The 20,072-nt window shown below is 30.6% G+C and overlaps 1 protein-coding gene and 1 long non-coding RNA gene across 2 annotated transcripts; one reads left to right on the top strand and one right to left on the bottom strand.

Moving 5' to 3' along the window:
* Positions 1–6,314: 6,314 nt before the first annotated feature.
* LOC101212639 (MACPF domain-containing protein CAD1) lies at positions 6,315–10,861 on the bottom strand. Its single transcript, XM_011655418.2, has 7 exons — positions 10,009–10,861; positions 8,766–9,004; positions 8,479–8,674; positions 8,308–8,385; positions 7,887–8,070; positions 7,623–7,786; positions 6,315–7,187 (listed from the first exon to the last, which is right to left on the bottom strand). Exons 1-7 carry the CDS (start codon positions 10,264–10,266, stop codon positions 6,546–6,548), a joined length of 1,761 nt encoding a protein of 586 aa, XP_011653720.1. The 5' UTR covers positions 10,267–10,861; the 3' UTR covers positions 6,315–6,545.
* A 5,276-nt stretch (positions 10,862–16,137) lies between these two features.
* LOC116403408 lies at positions 16,138–17,573 on the top strand. The gene is made up of 3 exons (XR_004216197.1): positions 16,138–16,435; positions 16,515–16,561; positions 17,521–17,573. It is a non-coding gene; the product is annotated as an uncharacterized LOC116403408 (long non-coding RNA).
* The last annotated feature ends 2,499 nt before the right edge of the window (positions 17,574–20,072 follow it).

Genomic DNA, 20,072 nt, shown 5'->3' with positions numbered 1-20,072 from the left:
TTTTTGGAAAAATGAGATTTCTATTTTTTTTTTTATACACAAATTGAATTTAACTGTTAGACCACCAAATACATTAAATATGACCCATTTTTAATTTATCGTTCTTCGTGGAACATTGCATGTGTAGTTTTAATTGCACCATCTATTTACCTTACCAAAAACGATGCATCTCCTTATGAGACTTTTATATAAATATCATTATCAAGAGATCTAATATAAATATATAAATATATTGTGACTATATCCATAAGATGCATGTTTAGATTTTCATATAGAGTCAGACTAATTAAAAATCTTTTAATGTAATTGCATCCATCATCGGAGAATATGTCTCCTCATAATCTATATCAAGTCATTGAAAAAAATCTTGTGCAACTAATCTTGCTTTATATCTTGTGATCTCGTTATTTTTATTTCTTTTTCTTACAAATACCTATTTATATCCAAGAGGTTTGACACTTTCTGGTGTTTGGACTACTTGTCAAAAACCCTGAAGTTTTGAAGGTAGATTTAATTCTACCTCAATTGTTTCTTTCCATAATAACCAATTTTTTCTTTGTCGGCATTCTTCAACATATTTTGGTTCATAATCCTCGTTTTAAGATATTATATCAAGAGCAACATTTATATGCAAAAATGTTGTCAACAACTACATTAGTTCGGTTCCATCTTTTTCCTGTCATGACATAATTTATCGAGATCTTATTATTATCCTCGATTGTTTTATCTTTTTCGATATTTTTGTCAAAAGTTAATTTTTGGAGTTTTTCTGGAACATCCACATCTTTAATTTTTGGAGTTCTTCTGGAGCATCAACATCTTTAATTGAGTTATTGACTCAATTCCTTTTTCGAGGATTTTTATCTTTAGAACCTACTAGTCTACCACGCTTCTGGCGTGTTCCAGATTCATTAATGACAACATGTTGTGTTGGGATATCAATCTTTGATGGGATATTTGCGGCTGCTATATGTGATTTAGTTACTTTCTTTACATCTACAAATGCATCTGGTAACTATTTTTTTATGTTTTGCAAATGAATTATTTTCTAAACTTCAAGTTTAGATTGATCTGTATAAGGATCTAAATGAGACAATAATGATACATTTCATGTAATTTTTTTTTTAACTTCTTAATTCCTCTCCCTAATGTTGAAAAGTTTGTCTCATTAAAATGACAATCAGTAAATCATGCAGTAAATACATCACCTGTCAGGGATTCAAGATATTTAATAATTGATGAGGAATCAAATTCAACGTATATTTCTAGCCTCCTTTGAGGACATATCTTAGTACGTTGTGGTGGAGCAATTGAAACATATAACGCACATTCAAAAATTCTCAAATGAGAAATATTTCGCTCATGGTCATATGTTAATTGTAGTGTCAAGTACTTGTGATAAGTTGTTGGCCTAATACGCACAAGTGACGCAACATGCAAAATAACATGTCCCCATACGAATGTAGGGAGTTTAGCTCTCATACGAAAGGGTCTAGCAATTAGTTGCAAACGTTTTATAAAATGATTATGTTGAACCATTTTGTGTAAAAACATGAGCTACAAGATGTTAAACACTTATCTCAATAGACATACAATAATTATCAAATTTTTGGGATGTAAATTCACCAGCATTATCAAGTCGAATATTATTAATTGTATAATCACAAAACTGTGCACTTAACTTAATTATTTGAGCAAGTAATTTTGTAAATACAAAATTTTCACTTGATAATAAGCATACATGCGACCATCTGCTGTATGTGTCTATTAATACCATAAATTACTTAAATGGTCCACTTGGTGGGCTAACCAGTCCACAAATATCACCATGAATTCGTTTAAAAAATGTAGGTGATTCGATTTCCACTTTAACTGGTAATGGTCTAATTATTAATTTTTGTTGAGAGCAAACATCACATGATAATTCATTAGATTGAAGAATATTCTATTCTTCAATAGATGTCCATGTGAATTTTTAATAATTCTTCTCATCATTATGGATCCTAGATGACCCAATCGATTATGACAAATTGCAAATATGGCTAGGTTCATGAACTTCAGGTTCATTGTTGCATATGTTTCAACTACTCTTATACGAGTATAATATAATCCAGAAAATAAAGCAAACAATCTTTTTAATATACGTTTTTCATTTGAGACAGTAGATATAATATAAAAATATTATATTCCATTCTTTCTATTAGTCTCAATATGATAATTATTGCAACGTATATCTTTAAAACTTAATAAAATTAGGTTTGCAGAACCTGATATTTTATTGATTTTTTGCTTCAAGCATTGTCAATTTGGAAAAATATTTTTTATTTGCAATTATTGTATTTGTGTTTGCACCGTCTGCCAGACATAGATCTTCTTTGTTCATTTCTGAATGACCCAACGTATGAAAATAATTCATATTTATTTATTTATAAGAAAATAATAACAATAATTAAATATATACTTGTATGTTAATAAAAACAAAATATGAAGAAAGATAACAAAACGACAATATTATTCTAGATATTTACAAAGTCAAAAGTGTTGGATCGGTATGGCAACCCTAGAGGGGGGTGAATAGGGTTTAAATAAACTTTTTGACAAATAAAAAGTAAAATCAACTAATTAGATACTTTTTAAATTTAAATAAAGAACTTTGTAAACTTTGTTAAATAACAAGATTGATAAAAATATATGAATGGAAGTATGCAATCAAACTCAACCAATGAGAGTATGTAACTAAAATTAAATTAAAAAATAATTAAAAAAGAGTTAGAGAAGAAGACACCGTTTGGGATTTTGATTGAAAATCTTCTTTGGACTCTTTCCACGGATTTGAGCTGAACCGATTCTTGCTCCTTTTTCGGGTTCAAGAGCAAACCCGATCCTTTCCACGGGTTAGGATCCAACCGTTACAATATGATGAAATTTTTAAATCACACAAAAGAAAACTCTCTAAAAGAGTGAGTATACAATTTGAAGCTCACAAATTTAATCCTCACAATACAATAAGAAGCTCTCAAGAATAAGATGAAAAGAATAAAAATTGGAAGCTTTAGAGAGAATTACAAAAAGAAACATTTGTTGTTCCACCAATTGTGTCGATTTTCTCTTCGAGAGCTGTAAAGAAATCGGCCACATCCAAACTAGTTAGGTTGGATGGATCAACTGTATCATTATCTTGACAGACACAACTGGCTTCTCTACATTTTTTTCCTCTTTTTCTTTTCTAGGGAAGCTTGATATAGGTCAACTAAGTGTTTCAATGTACAACAAACACGTGGCCATGTCCAGTCATTCCACATTGGTAGCATATTTCTTCATCACTTTTTTTTTTATGGAGTTTTTACTTTATGCTCATCGTTCCGTGTGGTTCTTTTGAAATTTAGATTATAAGAACGACTATCACAGAAATAATAATAATTTCTTCCTCTTCCATGGTCTCTTCCTCGATCATGATCATGACCACGACCACGACCTCGTCCACAATTAAAATTCACAACATTCACTTCAGAAAATGGTGTTGTTTTAGTTGATCGGGATTCATGATTTTTCATCAACAACTCGTTATTTTGTTCGATAACAAGAAGACATGAGATGAGTTCAAAATATTTTGTAAAACCTTTCTCTCGATGTTGGTAATGCAAGAGCATATTCAAGATATGAAAAGTATAAAATATTTTTTCCAACATGTCCATATCAATAATTTTCTCTCCACATAACAACAATTTTGAACTAATTTTGAATAATTTACAATTGTAATTACTTACTGATTTAAAATCCCGTAGCCTCAAATGTATCCAATCATAATGAGCTTGAGGAAAATGAACTAACTTTCATATATTTCTTTCAATTTATTGCACAACGTATGAATGTGATGACGAAGGAAAATCATGATTTTCGCTTTCTCTTAACTAGTCGTTGCATTTCCTTCATTAATTGTATTTTCGAGATTCATGGCGTCTAGATGCATTTCATCATTAAGAACCCATGATAAATAATTGCTACTGTTATTGTGAAGAGCCAGAAATTCTAATTTCGTAAGATTTATTATGCTAATGCTATCATAAAATATTCTAATTCTATTAGGAATCTAATATATATTAAATATGCAATATAATATTTATTTTATTAATTACAAGAAGTAGAAAAAAATCGAAATATCGTTAGGACCTACCTTTGATGAAGGAGGCGGTCGAAACTCGTGTTATGAAAATGAAGCACAATCAGAATACAAAAATCGAGAAAATATAGTCTTAAAATAATAAACTAAACTATTATAATATATAAATAATCTAAATAAAGAAATAAAAAAATTTAGAAAAATAAAAAATAACTAAGAAATCATAATCTCATATTTTTCCACTATCTCCCTTTTCTTTGAAATTCGATCGGTTCAAATGCAAATTTGTTTTACAACTACACTAAATGTCACTATTTATAGGCAACTTGACTAATAGGATGTGACATTACATGACCACCAAAAAACCATATTTACTTGACATATGACATAAGTGTTGTATATTTAATGGGATTGACATATATATGTGTTGTATATTTAATGAGATGACCATTGAATACACATAACTAGGTTGATGGGCATCAATATACTAACTAATATTTATAATATGTAATAATTTCTTTAATTCATGTGGAAGTGTGTGCCTAATCTTTAAAGTGAGTAAATCCAAAACAAATTGAATTTAAGTCTTCCTGGAACATTGCATGTGTAGTTTTAATTGAACCAACTATTTACCTTACCAAAAAAAAAATGAACAAAATAAGTAAATTATTATAAAATATTATCCTTATCGTTGCCAATTTTTAAATTTACCACATTATCTATACTTTTAAATAAATATTATTCTTTTTTATGAATTATATTATTTTATAATTGATTTATTATTTGTTTCTATTTATTTAATATAAAGAATAAAATGAATACTTATCTTTTCAAAATTCTTAACTTTCATATTTTTATATATTTATTTCAATAATTTTAAAAAAAATAAAAACAAGCTATTTATATTAATGAATTTTCTAAAAGAAGTTGGTATGAATTATGTTATTTTATAATTGCTTTTTTATTTATTTAATATAAAAATAAAATCAATATTACTTAATGATTATCTTTTCAAATTCTTATCGCACAATGTTTTTATCTATTTATTTCATTAATTTCAAATAAGAAAGAAAACAAGCCATTCATATTCCATCAGTTGTTTATAAAGAAATTTATGAATTATATTATTTTATAATTGATTTTATTTTTATTTTTATTTATTTAATATAAAAAATAAAATCAATATTAACTTATAATTATCTTTTTAAATTATTAACTTCCAATATGAAAGATTTTTATCTATTTACTTTAATAATTTAATTTCTAAAAAGGATGAATTTATTTTTAGTGGTTATATTTTAAAAAACTTTGTAACAATTTATTTTCTTAAACTATATATAAAGACATTACTTCAACAATTTGCTTACAAACATTTGAGTTTTTTTTACAAGCTAAGTATGTTTTTCCTATGCTAAAGGTATATGTTTTTTTCTTATAATAATTTCTATTATATAATATAATATAATATAATATTTATTTATCCAACTCTCATCATTCATATTTACATATTTACTTTACTTTTATGTTGAAATATATTTTGGTGTTACGATATGTTAATATTTGATGATTTTAGAGAAAGAGTGGAAGAAAGATATAGTTTAATGTCATTTATTATAATATGGTTGTCTTTAAAGGAAACTATTAGTGTTTCTTTATTTATTCTTCATTTTTGGTAGGGTTCAATTTGAAGTTGAGGGTGGATTTTCTTATTTCTCTTTTCATTTTTGTTACATTTTATTTTAAGATTTGAATTATTTGAATTTTTCTATTATATTAAATTTGTGAAGTTATTTTTATAAAATTTATTTATAGATCACACATTTAGAATTATATTTTGTTGTGTACAATTGATGCGAACATGTAATCTTAATAAATCACATTTAGAACTATATTTTGTTGTGTACAATTAATGCGAATATGTAATCTTAAATTTTTTTCAAACGATGTTCATCGAAAATTGTTACAATGTATCAAGAACGAAATATTTATAAAGTGGTTACAATATAAAGTACAAATTGGAGGGGAGAAATTTGAATTTGAAACCTTTTTTATTCTTATTAGATACATATGCTAGTTGACTCTTATTAGATACACGTATGCTAGTTGATTCTTACCTAGTTTGATGTCTATAAAAAAATTATGATCCATACAAAGGAGTATGAGTCAAATAATAAAGAAAAAGAAAACAAAAGCCTGCACATAATTAACAATGTTTTCTTTTCGAAGATCTATATATAATTTTGTCACCAGTTAACGGTAGAGTTCCATAAATCTAAATCCAAAAACAGCTAATCTACCACTTGATTATGTCCATCAAACTGCAACAATTTCTTTTTACAAGTTTGATGAACCCCATTTTTAATCTTCAGCTATGCTACTTCTACTACCTACAACATCTAGAAGGGCTGTAAAAAGCACAAACAACTCAGTAGTTAAGCAATGAGTACTTCACTCTCAACACAATTTTGCCCTTTTCCACACCTAGTTTTGCACCTGTAACCAACCAGTGACCTGGAGAATCTTGAGGCCCCTTGCTCATCTCCGTAGTGTCGACAAGCTTTGCCAGTTTGTTGTTACCTTGTGTGTTTTTCGTATCCGAACTTGAATTGTCAGCATTATTGGTGTTATCACTAGAGGACACTAATTTTTTCGACTTTTCGATTGGCGGCAAATGGTCCCATAATGTTCTTCGTATTGTGCACCCTGGCAGTCTAGAATACAGAAGTTTCATGTACAAAACATTTCTTGATCCAAAATCCCAGACTCCAAGCTGAGCTCCAGTGACTACGTAGACACCGGATAGCTCTCCCATGAAGGTTTCAGGGTTTTCAATAGGAGCCGTGCTTACGTGGGAAAAGTTTTTCCACTTTACTGGCTCAAACCATCGACTATCTTGTTCCTCTGGCCCCTGCCACTTGGGAGCACCAATTGCAATGTGGGCGTCCCAGTATGGGACCATAATTTTTGGAAGAGAAGCTAGGTGTTGAAGATGGATACTTAACCGGTTCTGCTTGCTCCCTTCGAGAGACAAACGCATACCCGTCACTGGCTTACGTCCTATTGAGATCTGCATTAGCATTGAGCCAACATCCTCTTTATCAGGAAAAGTTTGTTTCACTCAAAAAAGAGGAAAGAATTATAATTTCTACGATATCTAACAATCTAAATATAAAAGTCCACGTGGATTAGTGGATACAACAATCTTTAACAATTATTTTATTTTCTAAATCCAAAACATGATGCAGATTAGAAAGGGCATTTCGCCCCTAGGTCTGGCCAACATTCTGGATGAAGAATGTTTGGAACCAGTTCTCTACATCCTGATTCTGGCGTCAGAAAACCTTTGATTATTTCGTTTCCACTTGTTTTAAGTACGGAATGAAAGTAAAAGATGGAGTTTAAGTAAAGAAAATCTTGATTCAAATGGTTAAAATATGTGCAATTTCTGAAAACTTATCCAGTATCGTTCATTGAAGTAAATAAAGCCACAATAAGCTCAAACCTGCTCTATGCTGACATATAGCTTTTGCCCCATTATACTGAATTGCAAAGAAGGGCATACTGGTTCTTTCCTTTGACGACCAGGAATTTTGTCGTGTATGGGAGCCCATACCCGAGGAATCTGAAACTCCAGAAAATATCTCAGTTCTTCTAATGGAGGTTTATCTACAAAAAGGAAATTGTCCAGATGAAACTTTTGGAATTGCATGATGACAAATAGAAGTTTACAGATATAGTAACATGTATAGAACACATTCAATCTTACATTCAAGATAGAGAAGAATAGCTCGAGTTAAATGCTCCTTCCCAGCTACACCATCAAGGAGAGCAGTTATGGGGTTAAAAGTCATCTCAATAACATCAGGGGAGGACCTAACAGTTCTGGCCCACCGGACATGATTTTGTTCCAAGTCATCTCCTCCTCTCCTCCGGAATATGACTGTGACATCCTAATTCATAAAAATAAAAGAAATAAGTATACATCCACAATTAGTTGAAATCATTAATGAGCGACGCATGCAATCAAAACAATGACAAACAATCACGTAAATGGCTTCTAACAGTGAATGACACAGTTGAACCATATCACCTAATGGAGTGATGAACCAAATGAGAAGTCAAACAGACTATGAACGTTAAGTGAATGTAAACCAGTCCCCTAAAAAAATTATATAATTTCCACGTACTTCTTTTCCAGTGAGATATGGAGCAGAAGTGGGCTGAGGATATACCCCTTGGTTGTTGAATAATCCACCCTCTAGACCCTGCAGGACTTAAATACAAAAGAGATATTAGAATATGAAAACTCGGAGTTCCAAGAAATTAACTATAGGAGATGCCAAACGTTAGTAAATAACCTTTTCCTTAAGTTTTATACTTCCAGAACCTGTCTGACCTTGCGTGTCAGAGAACCTCTGGTTTGCAATGTCCTGTACATATCTCTTCACCTCCATAGTTGATAAAGGAGAAGACTGGTGCTGTTTAACATATATCACATCCTTCCCACCAATAGTTATAGATGTGATTACATGCGTCCCAAAATTCTCAATAAAGCTGCCAAAAAAGAGAGAAAATATATATAAGGAAGAATCTTTATTGTCATTATCACTTGCAACTTGCAAGAATGCAAACGCTTCCCTCCCACCTTGCCAAAGATGGCGGATCCCAAGTAGTTGGAACAGCCCGCTTGACATTTTCTTTCAACTCTAATGGGGTTTTTGTAAACTGAAATTTTGCAAGTGGAATATAAAATCCATCAGTGGAAAGGCTCTTTGTTGCTGAAGCGTCAGTCTGCTTTAAACCAGTGAAGCCAAATACACTATTGAAACTACCAGATGGGTAACCTTCAGAAAGACCATCCTTTTGGTTAAAATAATCTGCCATCTGCAATTACATAATTATATGAGTACATTGATCAGTTTGCCTGCACTAGCTCTGAGGACTGAGGCTAATATATATCTTTCCATCTACACATTATAATTTTGAATAAAAAAATGAGTTATTTTTTAAAAGAACAATTCAAGTTCGTCTTACAAGATTAAAAAAGAACTGTTATAAAAACATAATATGGATATCTGCTGACAAGAGAACAACCAACTGGTTCACAACTAAATTTCCAGCTTCCTGGTGTACGCCGCTTGATATAACTTTTAGGGACATTTGAGGCATTAGATTGATTATTAGAGTTGGTAGGTTATAATAGTCCGTGAGGTACAAACTATTTTAATATGAGTGAGAATAGTAATGGTGTGTATTTAGGGTGTAAACAATTTTAGTCTAGGTAAGAAATAGTAAACACAATAACAAAGAGAGAACGAGGGAATGAGTAGGAAATAGTAAACACAGTATCAAAGAGTGATTTGAAATAATAATCATATATTTAATTGTAAGTTATAGTAGTGTTAGAAACCGAGGTAGCATGGGATGCATTTATCCCACGTTGGTTAGAAAGATGACAAACATGACTGGCCAGAGATAGTGTAAACATGACTCGCCAGAGATAGTGTAAAGGGTGTTAAACGAGTTACTTCGGATTTCAACGATTCTGTATCACCATATTCAAAAAGAATTTGAATGCAGATTTATCCAACAAATTCAAGAGCAAGGCAAGATAAAGATAGATACGATAATATGATAAATGGGGGAATTCTCCCAACCCCTTCATAGTCACCATCAAATTAAGTCAATAATCAACTTTTGATCGATTTGTTGAACTCATCGTTCCAATTAACTCAGTATATGCACTATATTCTCACTCAAAATGGCCTTCAGATGGTTCCAAAACCATCTTGGTCCATCAAAACTGAGTACAAATCTAACAGAAACTCCAACAAATAAAACAATTCCTAGATTAGGGGACTAAGGAGATGGAGAATTCATCAAATTACCTCATCGAAACTACAAATTCCAGAAGATCGATGCCCAATAGGCTCCTGAAAGTTCTTGATATCCCAGGGAACATTGTGCAAAACTACATCATCATACAAACAGATATCTCTAGTATGTTCATCATCAACCTCAACTATAGTAGAACCAGCTACGCCTTTACAATAAAGTAACCTCGTATCAAAATTTACGTCAAACCCTCTCCCAAGTGCCTGTACAGCGTTACTAGCAGTATGCAAAGCAGTTCCACTCTCCCCCATATTCTCATTCGAAAACAAAATTACCCTTCTTTCTACACAGATCAACAAGAACCCCGAAACAAAACGGCAGTAGCAACACACCGGAAAATCTTGTGTTTATTTTCCTGGAAGCCCACGAAAATTAGGGCTTTACTCACATGGGTGCAGTCCTCAATCGAGCTTGTCATTGATCTTCTACTCGTACTGAGTACAGAATCAAGTGCGAAAGCGAGAATTGAGACGATGGATCTTCAAATTCGAACCCTTGTCTTGGAATCCCGATATGGGGGAGGTTTTGACTTTAATCTAAAAGTTGAAGAGCTGAATTGGGAATATGCATTGACTTGAGCAGTTGTTGTTACTCTAAACGGAAACCTAAAGAAATGATCTTAGGCGATGAAATGGGTACTTGAAATCGTGGCCATTGAAATGGAATTATGAAAAATTCTGAGGGAGAATCGGTTGGAAATTCAACGGTATTGAGAAGAAGGTAAAGATTAGAAAGAAGACTTTTGAAGATCTTTGATTTGAAGATCTTTGATTTGAAGCTCCAATTCTCTGGTCTTCGTTTCGGTCGTCGTCTTCACGAAACCAAAATCACTTTCCTTTCATATTTTCATCAATATTTTCCCATTTTCAACTTTTTTTTTTTATTATATAGTTATATAAATTAGATAATTTAATTAATAATTCTATGTCTAATTTTAACACATTTACAAATTTAGAAAACTAATTATTTTTTATAAAAGTTTGAAAGTCTAACTATACCTATTAACTTTCTTTTTGCAATTTATTAAAAAAAATAAGTAAGAAAATGAAAAAAAATAAATTAAATAAGTTTTGAATTTGAATAATGTAATTTATTCATATAATTTAATTTACTTGTGCTAAATACACTTTTCATAACAATTTGTTGCTAGTTGTTTGTGTTATGTTTATGGAATTTAGCTAATTATACAATCATCTTACCTAAAACGACACGTAAATTATCGTTAGAAATGAGAAGAAACTAAATTTAATTTTCAAAAACTAAAATTAAAAAATAAAATTGCTAAGTTGATCGTTTATAACCTATTTTTTCTATTCAATAAAACTGTAACCTCCATAAACTAAATCATGTACTCAAAACATTATTTTAAAATTTATATTGTTTAACTTTGTAAATCACATCCAAATGATGTAGGTTGTTAATAAATAATATTATTTGTCAATAAAAAGCTTAACTTATGTATCTAAGAATCAATAGATGCAACAACATTTTAAAAAATAATAATAATAACTAACAAGTGAAAAGAATTTCGAAAAGGAGAAAAATAATCAAATGGGCCTCTTAGGTTGAGAAAGGTCAAATCCAAACAAATTGATATAGAGGAAATAAAAAGGGTTTTAGCGGCCTTAAAATGGTATACCATGTTAGAAGATGGGCTTAATCATATTAGAAGATGTATTTAAACTTTCTAAATTTTTAAAAAATGTTCTAAATGGACTTATACTTTATACAAATATATAGCCAATTCGTCAATTTATTTATGTTTATTATTAATAATATATTAAAAAAAGAAAAAAAAGTGAATTTATTAAGATTTGTATTTATTAAATCTCTCACCCTAATCTATGACATGTGATTAATTCTATTATTTTAATATTATAATTAAAATTACCTCTTAATTATTTTTCTTTTGATGATTTTGTTCAAAAATTATTTTCTCTCGATCTCTCACTTTTCAATCTCTTTCTCTCTGTCCATTCTTTCTTTAGCTTTGGCATTGTTTTTCATATATTTCACGCAATTCAATAATTTTTTATATATACTTATTATATTTCATCAAATTTGCTTTGATTTTCATATAATGGAAGTTAATTTGTAAAATTCTATCGTGACTGAAATTGTTTTCGATTTAAAGAGATTATTAAATACTTATGTATATTTAACATAATATTATATATAACAATGGATACATGCATACTTTACGTTGCATTTTAATTTTGTAGCAAATTTTGCATTATGTGAATGTACAAATTTATATTAATACAATTAAGAAAATGTATTGCTTATGATATTTTTTTTGTTGTACATTTGGAGGGTGCACTAAACTCATTATATATTGTATACTATATTACATAAATTAAAAAAGAAAACTAATAATATGAAACAATTAGTTGAAGGATGATCATCATAATATTTAGCAATTTTGGACCTACCTAACAAAAAAAAAAAAATAGAATTATAGGTGTTACTACTTACTAATTATTTTAAATATACATGTGTTTATACATGTCACTGCACAAAATTATTTTAAATACACACTAAAATATAATAATAATGAAACAAATATATATGCATTGGAAGAAATAAAAGTATATATCAATATTATCTCTATCAATATAACTCCCTAACTTAGATAAATGATTATTGTACAAGTCTTGAAAAGACATATATGTTCATTCACTAATATTTCAGAAACACTATAGCTAATATAGTTATCACAATCATTGAAAAAACCATCATAATATACTGTTGACGGCACATTCAAGAAACAAAAATAAGAAAAGAAGTAAGTTTAATGAAACTAATATGCATTGGCAATCAATAGTATAGGCATGTGTCACAACTTATGTATTATTAAAAATATGAAGGTGTATATATCTAATAGATCACATAAGAGAGTTATATGTCATGGTATATAACATGGGTGTTTTTACTAAGGGGCTAGAGGGGAACGTCCCCTCACATTATCGATTTTTGTATTTTAATATTAATTTTGAAGTGTTAGATTACAATATATATTAAATTTAGCTTCATTTTAACTAAATTTTAGTTTTAGTGTAGTACTTGTGCCTCCACTGCACAATCCCTAGGTTGTGACTTTGATTCTCACCTCTTACAATTATATTTCAAACTCGGTGAAACCCTAACTTATTAAAAAATGAAAATTTTAAATTCACATATTTACATTATAAAAAATAATGTGAAAATTGTCGATTTTTCTTTATTTCTACAAATATAGTTAACGTTATTGAAGCATCAGTGAATCGTCAAGATATTTTCTTAACATTTATAGTGTATTTAATATATAGTGCTCGGTGCCTCCCTATATAAAATTTTCGAATCTGCCATTGGTATATAATAATATATATTGTTGACGGAACATTTAAGAAACAAAAAAATAAAGAAGATGACTTGAATATTGAACTCAATGAACTTTTAGAACGCTTCACGGAAAATTAAACATGAAATATATATGACAAAAATTACATAAATAAGAAGGATAAAGAAATATGAACGAATTTTTTTTTGGACTTACCGGAAATACTTGAAGGAGATAGAAAGGGGAAGAACAAAATTGAAATACCAAACCAAAAAACTAGATCGAAGAAAATTGTAATGGTAGACGTCACAAGAAAGTATGTTTGTGAAAATTTGATATTGAGTTTAATTAGGATGAAATTGAATAAACTCAATTTGTAAAATTTATTAAATCTAATATTATCACATTAGCTTCAACTTAATGCTATATTTATAAAAAATATCTTATAATAAATGCAAATATAATTGTGGATTATTTATTATAATAATTATGAAAGTTATAAAATATATAATAAATTTGGTATAATATAATTAAGGTAATGTTTATTATATATTTTCAAAAATCAATTGTATTTAATATTGATGTGAACGTTCAAATAGTCCTAAAAAATGAAATTTTAATTAAACTAATAAATAAAATTTTAGGACATTACCCAAAAATCATGTCTAAAATAGGTGATTGTTTTAAATCTAAAAAAAAAAAAGACTCTTTAATTGAAAAAAGGATGGGAAGTTTTTATGGATATATAGTAAAAAAAATGAAACTATTTACAAAAAGTATAGCAAAAATAATAATAATAATAAATGCATTTGAGAGTTTGATGAATTTTGTTATATTTTCTAAACAATTACAATATTTTGTTATTCTTAAAAATATTCATTACAAATAGAGAAATTGTATTGAGTATGAAAACATTTAGAAAAAAACAATCAATGTTTTTTTTTTAATATTGCGAAAATGTCAAATACGACAAGTAATTAATACTACAAAGGCTATAAAAAAGTTATTTTTTTACAATTTAGAAGATCCAGTAACATGAACCCTATTGTCATAATTTTTTTCTTATTCTTACGACCACCCCTAGAAATAACTAGAAAAACAAAAATAAAAATTGCTTTCTACCTAAAATAACATCAATAATTTCATGGATATGGTGTAGTTGGATTCTCCCTCACATCTCCATTTTTATATTTGATTTTATAACTATTTTCTATATATTTTTTCTTGTTGAACTCTAATATAAAAATCTTAAAAATAAAAAAAAGGTAATTATGCATTTCACTTTTTTTAAACACAACTCATTTTCAAAATTAAACATGGAAAAAGTTTAATTAAACATACCCTTAATTCTTAAAACACAATCACTTTTATTGATATTCAAATTTTAATGTGATCAACTCCACTGTTTGTTTTCTTTATTTTACCATTATTCTACCTATTTTCACGAGCTTGAGAAACATCAATCTGAAGAAATATAATTATGCCTTTTAAAGATGTACCTCAGCTACATCATATTCAGATGGAAGGTGGATGACAACAACCAATACCACTACTTCGAGATCGTTGATGTACAAGCTCTAGCTGACACTTGCGTACAACAATTCAACAGCTTTTTAGTACAATGACAACGAAGATGGAGGATCGAATTACCTTTCATACACTTCTAGAATAAAAGATTATGTTAATTACTTAAACTCACTTTGACCTGAACAATTCAACAAGTGTATTGACAAGTTCACAAACTATTTCTCTTCCTACCTACTTGTATTGACTTTTATGTGGACGAGTCAAATAAATTTTCAAAATTAAATTTTATAAATTACTGTATTGTTTTTATACTGGGGAAAAGTCTAAGTTTTAACTTGGAGAGAGATTTTCGATCTTGTAGGAGGATCAGCCTAAGCATTCTTGTTTTGAAGTATGTTTCAAACAAGCAAATAAAAAGAGCCATTGAGATTGAGTTGTTTGGAAGTCTATTAGACAGATTGGTTATCAAATAAATACTTTCATGGTAATCGTTTAGCTCTCATTAATTAAGTTCTTTTCATCGACCATTTTGTCTCCAAGACATAGCTGTGATCGCATCAAATTAGGTTATCAACCAATGTGTTTATCTTTATGTTATTCTCACAATTGATTTAGTCTTTTATTGTGTGTTTGTAACATCGTGTTTAACTTCTGTTGTAACGCCCCAAACTTGAAGGTAAATTATTTTGAGAGAAAGAAGATGTGAAATGTATTAATATAATTAAAATATATATATGTATTTAATTATATTTTATTAATATATTTATTTTACATTTTTATTTAAATAAAAGAAAAGAAAAAGAAAACTTTTTTTTCTTTTTCTTCTTCCTCCCGTGCGTCGCCGACTGTCCCTCTCTTCTCCTTCCGTTCGCAGCAACCGCCGCCGGCCGTCTCCATTCCTCTTCTCCTTCCGTTCATGCGCAGCCGCAGCCCAGCCGCCGATCCTTTCTCCTCCGTTTTCTTCCCGCCGCAGCCCAGCCGCCCCATCCGTTCGCACAGCAACCGCCGCCGGCCATCTCCATCTTCTCTTCTCCTCTCCGTTCCGTCCAAACCCAGCCGGACGTCGCTGCAACCATCGGCCAGTTCGCGAGGCAGCCGTACGCGTCACCTTGCGGCCGCCGTACGCGTCACCTTGCGACCGCCGTCCAGATCTGTACCGCAAGACCTTCCGCCGCTGCAGCCGTTGCTCTTCCGCCGCTGCCCAGCCGTCTCAGCCGGTTCTGTCTTCCGTCGAAGCCAAGGCCGCCGCGTGAACCAGTAACCGCCACGCCTCCCCGCTCACAACTGCCGCTCCACCTGCTATCGACGTCGGCCGACTAGTTGCTGTAACCGTTCAGATTTGCTGTAACCGTTCAGAATTGCTGTAACCATTCAGATTCGCGGTCTGTTCGCGACGGTCTCCATCCGTGAAGCCCAGCCGCCACGTCTCATTTCGCCGACCGCTGACCGACCCACACTTAGGATTTTGCCGCGAGTTCGACAGTCGTGCGTTGAGGTGTTGGGAGTAACATTAGGCTCCCTTACATTCACAACCAGATTGTGAATTGTTGAAGGTTCAGTTCGCCATTATATCAGTGAGTTGAAACTTACGTTGAGGAAAATAAGTGGGATATGTATTGTGAAAGTAATTGAATTTTGTGTTGTTATGCTTAGGATTGTTTCGAGGACGTTAGTGATTAAGGAGCTTTTCTAACTTTGAGGTAAGGGATTTTCTACTGGACTCACTTATGATTGTGAATTGTATGTCATTATCTCTGACTGAGTAAAGATGATGAGATGATATATATATATACACGTATGGATGTAGATTCGGTGTTGAATGTATATTGTGGATTGACTGAAAATATATATATGCATATGAATTGAAGTAGACTTAATGTTGAATGCATATTGTGATTGTCATGGAATATATATATGTGTGTGTGGATGTGGACAGGACGAAAATTGTAGATTGTGCTTGTATGAGATGCAGATACGATCTTGTGATTGTCGTTTAGATTGGGTGTACTTTACGCTAAAGTATGACTGTGTGCTGGTGATCTGAGGGGTGTATTGACTGTATAGTTTGATTGACTGACGTATTAGTATATTATTGATAGACATATGACTAAAGTGAGATAAGTTGACTGTTAGGACGTTGAGAGAAAGAACTCTATGTTTTGAAGTAACTGAAAGATGGATTGAATGGAATGAGGGATAAATTGTTAGATTGTATTGGGATGTTTACCTTGTAGGTGTCCCACGGGATCACCAATTTATTTTGCACCTTCGGGAGCATTTGACTGATATGTGTTTCTGCAGAACACTAGACTGATATGTACGTCCCTCGGGGCGTTAGACTGATATGTACGTCCCTCGGGGCGTTAGACTGATATGTACGTCCCTCGGGGCGTTAGACTGATATGTACGTCCCTCGGGGCGTTAGACTGATATGTACGTCCCTCGGGGCGTTAGACTGATATGTACGTCCCTCGGGGCGTTAGACTGATATGTACGTCCCTCGGGCGTTAGACTGAGATGTGTATCCTACGGGATCACAAGACTGCGATGTACAGGGTGTCCCAATAGAACTTTAACAATTTATTTTCCCCTGACGAGACCAGTAGAGGGTCTCTTACTGAGTATTGTTATACTCACCCTTCTTATGTTTAATTTTCAGGCAAAGGAAATAAAGGTGGCAAACCGGCGAGGGGCAGGAAGGAAGCGTGATTGCCATAGGAAATGTGTCATTTTGCTTCCGCTTATGATTTCTTTTAAGGTTTAAGATGTACTAAAACTTAGTTTACAAACTTTTATTTGTAAATAGTGTTATTTTGTTAAGTTTTCTTGAATATTTGAAAATCAGGCCTGACATGTTTTGTTTTTAAATTGACTTATGTTTCAATTTGTATCAACCAAAGTCTTTTGTCAAAAATTAACGACCTCGACTTACCCAGAAAAGTTGGGTCGTTACATCTGTATTCAAAATTAAGACTTCTAACTCAATCAAATGATGTTCCGTAGTATCAAGGTAGTAATGGGTCGATCCACAGAGAACCAATTAATTTTTTTCTTTCAATCCATTTGCTCTCAAGTAACCAAGAGGAGGGAGTTGATGAATTGATTCAATTTTGGTGAATGTAACTAAAGCGGTAGAAAAAAAAAACACAAAAACAGAAATTTATTGGATCAAAATATCAATGAGATAAATACTTCGTCCATGACTTATTAAGGTTATTTTTGATTCACTATTCGATCATGATTCATCATGCATATCTCTTGCAACCATATGAACATAATCTTAATCAACCCCGTCTAGAAAAGCTAGAGTGACGTCCTATTAATCAAATTGATCTTTATGTTTAGATGAATAGCACACTAAACATGCAAATTAATTGACATTAAAATCTAAGTAAACTAAACAATACAAAATTATATAAGTGACTGTTTGATGGAAATTCAATCCTAAGCTATTTAGATGAATGTATTAGCTTGGAATTGCCAAATCAATAAACCATTCTCCTTGATCTTGTTTCTCCAATTGACTTGTGCATGAGAGATAGCTCCCATTTTGTCTATACAGTGCGACACTATCTAGTGTCCCTCCTTTCGTACAATGAAGTTTGTTTATCCGGTCGACATCTAAATATCCAATTAAGCGTTTTTTTTTTCTTGAATTGGTGTTGTGGCTGGAATTACTGAATTGTGCTCAATACCTATAAAATCAAAGAAAAGATACATACAATTCCAAATTTAGCCGAATATAATAACGAACCTATTTTAAATGCTATCACTAAACATATTTAAACTTCAAGTTTAATTGTTTATTAGTTAAGAGAATGAATATATGTAAATTCAATATTTAAAATTGGATTATATATGTCAAAATTTTGATTTATACTTATTTCTTTATGCTAAAACAATTGAGCTAAAATTTGGGTAATTTAACTTCAAATTCAGATTATCACGTAATAAACAATTTAGTGATAAATTTAATTATTTAGTTAAAATTTATAAAATTAGTGGTTCTTTTTAACTAAAAAGCTGGGAATAGAGAATTACGTTCAAGCCTCACTCTACTTTACCTTACCTTCTAAATAAAACTCTATTTTACCTTATCTTCTAAACATCTATATTACGTTGAATAAATACTATTTTAGTTTGAGTAGAAAATAATAAATACCATGCAAAAAAAGGAAAATTAGAAAATCAGATATTGAGTGAGAAATAATTAAACACTTACAAATTTGTAATAATATTGAAGTTACTTATTAGTTACCATAGTTGTAAACAAACAACTTGGAAGCCTTAAATATGAAGTGGGCTACCCTTTGAAATTAGGGTCCAAACAACTAAACATTAATTCATACTTACAATCATACTATTTAAGAGAATTTAGACATAGTTTTTCACAGAATTTAAAACCCATTGAACTTAGGGTCCAAACAACTAAATATTAATAAATTCATATTTACAATCATACGTTTTAAGAAAATTAAACATCTTTCACTGAATTTAAAACCCAATTCAAATACTTATGTAGAACAATGACTATGGTCTCCAGATTGGTTCAATAATATATGAAATTAATGTGGTAAACCTTTTACGTAAACCACAAAGTGATCAATATATAACTCTTTTGCATGGAATATTTATTTAGAAAAATTAATTGGTGATGGATGAATTAAAGTGAGAGTCAAATCTAGGAATTAAAGCCACGTTTTTACAGATGGAATTGAAATTCAATATACTATATTATAATTCAATTTGGAATAACTTTTCATTTTTTCAATTTAGGCTAAAAAAATAATCGGTAAATAAAATAATTTTTTAATAAAATAATTGTGGAGATTATTAATGCTCAACTTGTTAAAACACATCTCATCCACCAGCTTTAACACATTTCAAATCTCTTCACCTCCTATGTTGAACTCAAATCAACGAATATATATGCTAAAAAAATATAAGTATATTTACACAACTCATCTAAATTATTCAGCCATGACCACTTTTGCTTGCATCCATTCAAACGACTAAAGTTATACAAAATACCACTAAACTTTATAAAAAACACTCTAAACTTTTAAAAGTTTAAAAAATTTAAATAATCGTAAACTTTAAATAAAAATTAAAAAAATATCTATGATGTTTGTTTATGAAAATAAAAGTTGTAAATATATTCCCATTCTTTTTTTTACCCATTTTGTTAACTATTTAAATTTTGTTTATTCA

Source organism: Cucumis sativus, chromosome 4, assembly GCF_000004075.3.
Source record: "Cucumis sativus cultivar 9930 chromosome 4, Cucumber_9930_V3, whole genome shotgun sequence".
NCBI classification, from domain to species: domain Eukaryota; kingdom Viridiplantae; phylum Streptophyta; class Magnoliopsida; order Cucurbitales; family Cucurbitaceae; genus Cucumis; species Cucumis sativus.
The sequence above is the reverse complement of the archived record's forward strand: the minus strand, read 5'-3'. Positions and strand labels throughout refer to the sequence as shown.

What these genes read in the sequence shown, in the direction of transcription:
- LOC101212639 (XM_011655418.2), bottom strand. Translation starts at nt 10,266, where the DNA reads ATGGGGGAGAGTGGAACTGCTTTGCATACTGCTAGTAACGCTGTACAG. An exon ending in GAATTTGTAGTTTCGATGAG is followed by an intron (nt 9,005 to 10,008) that starts GTAATTTGATGA and finishes ATGTAATTGCAG; the next exon opens with ATGGCAGATTATTTTAACCA. An exon ending in TATTCTTCTCTATCTTGAAT is followed by an intron (nt 7,787 to 7,886) that starts GTAAGATTGAAT and finishes TCCTTTTTGTAG; the next exon opens with ATAAACCTCCATTAGAAGAA.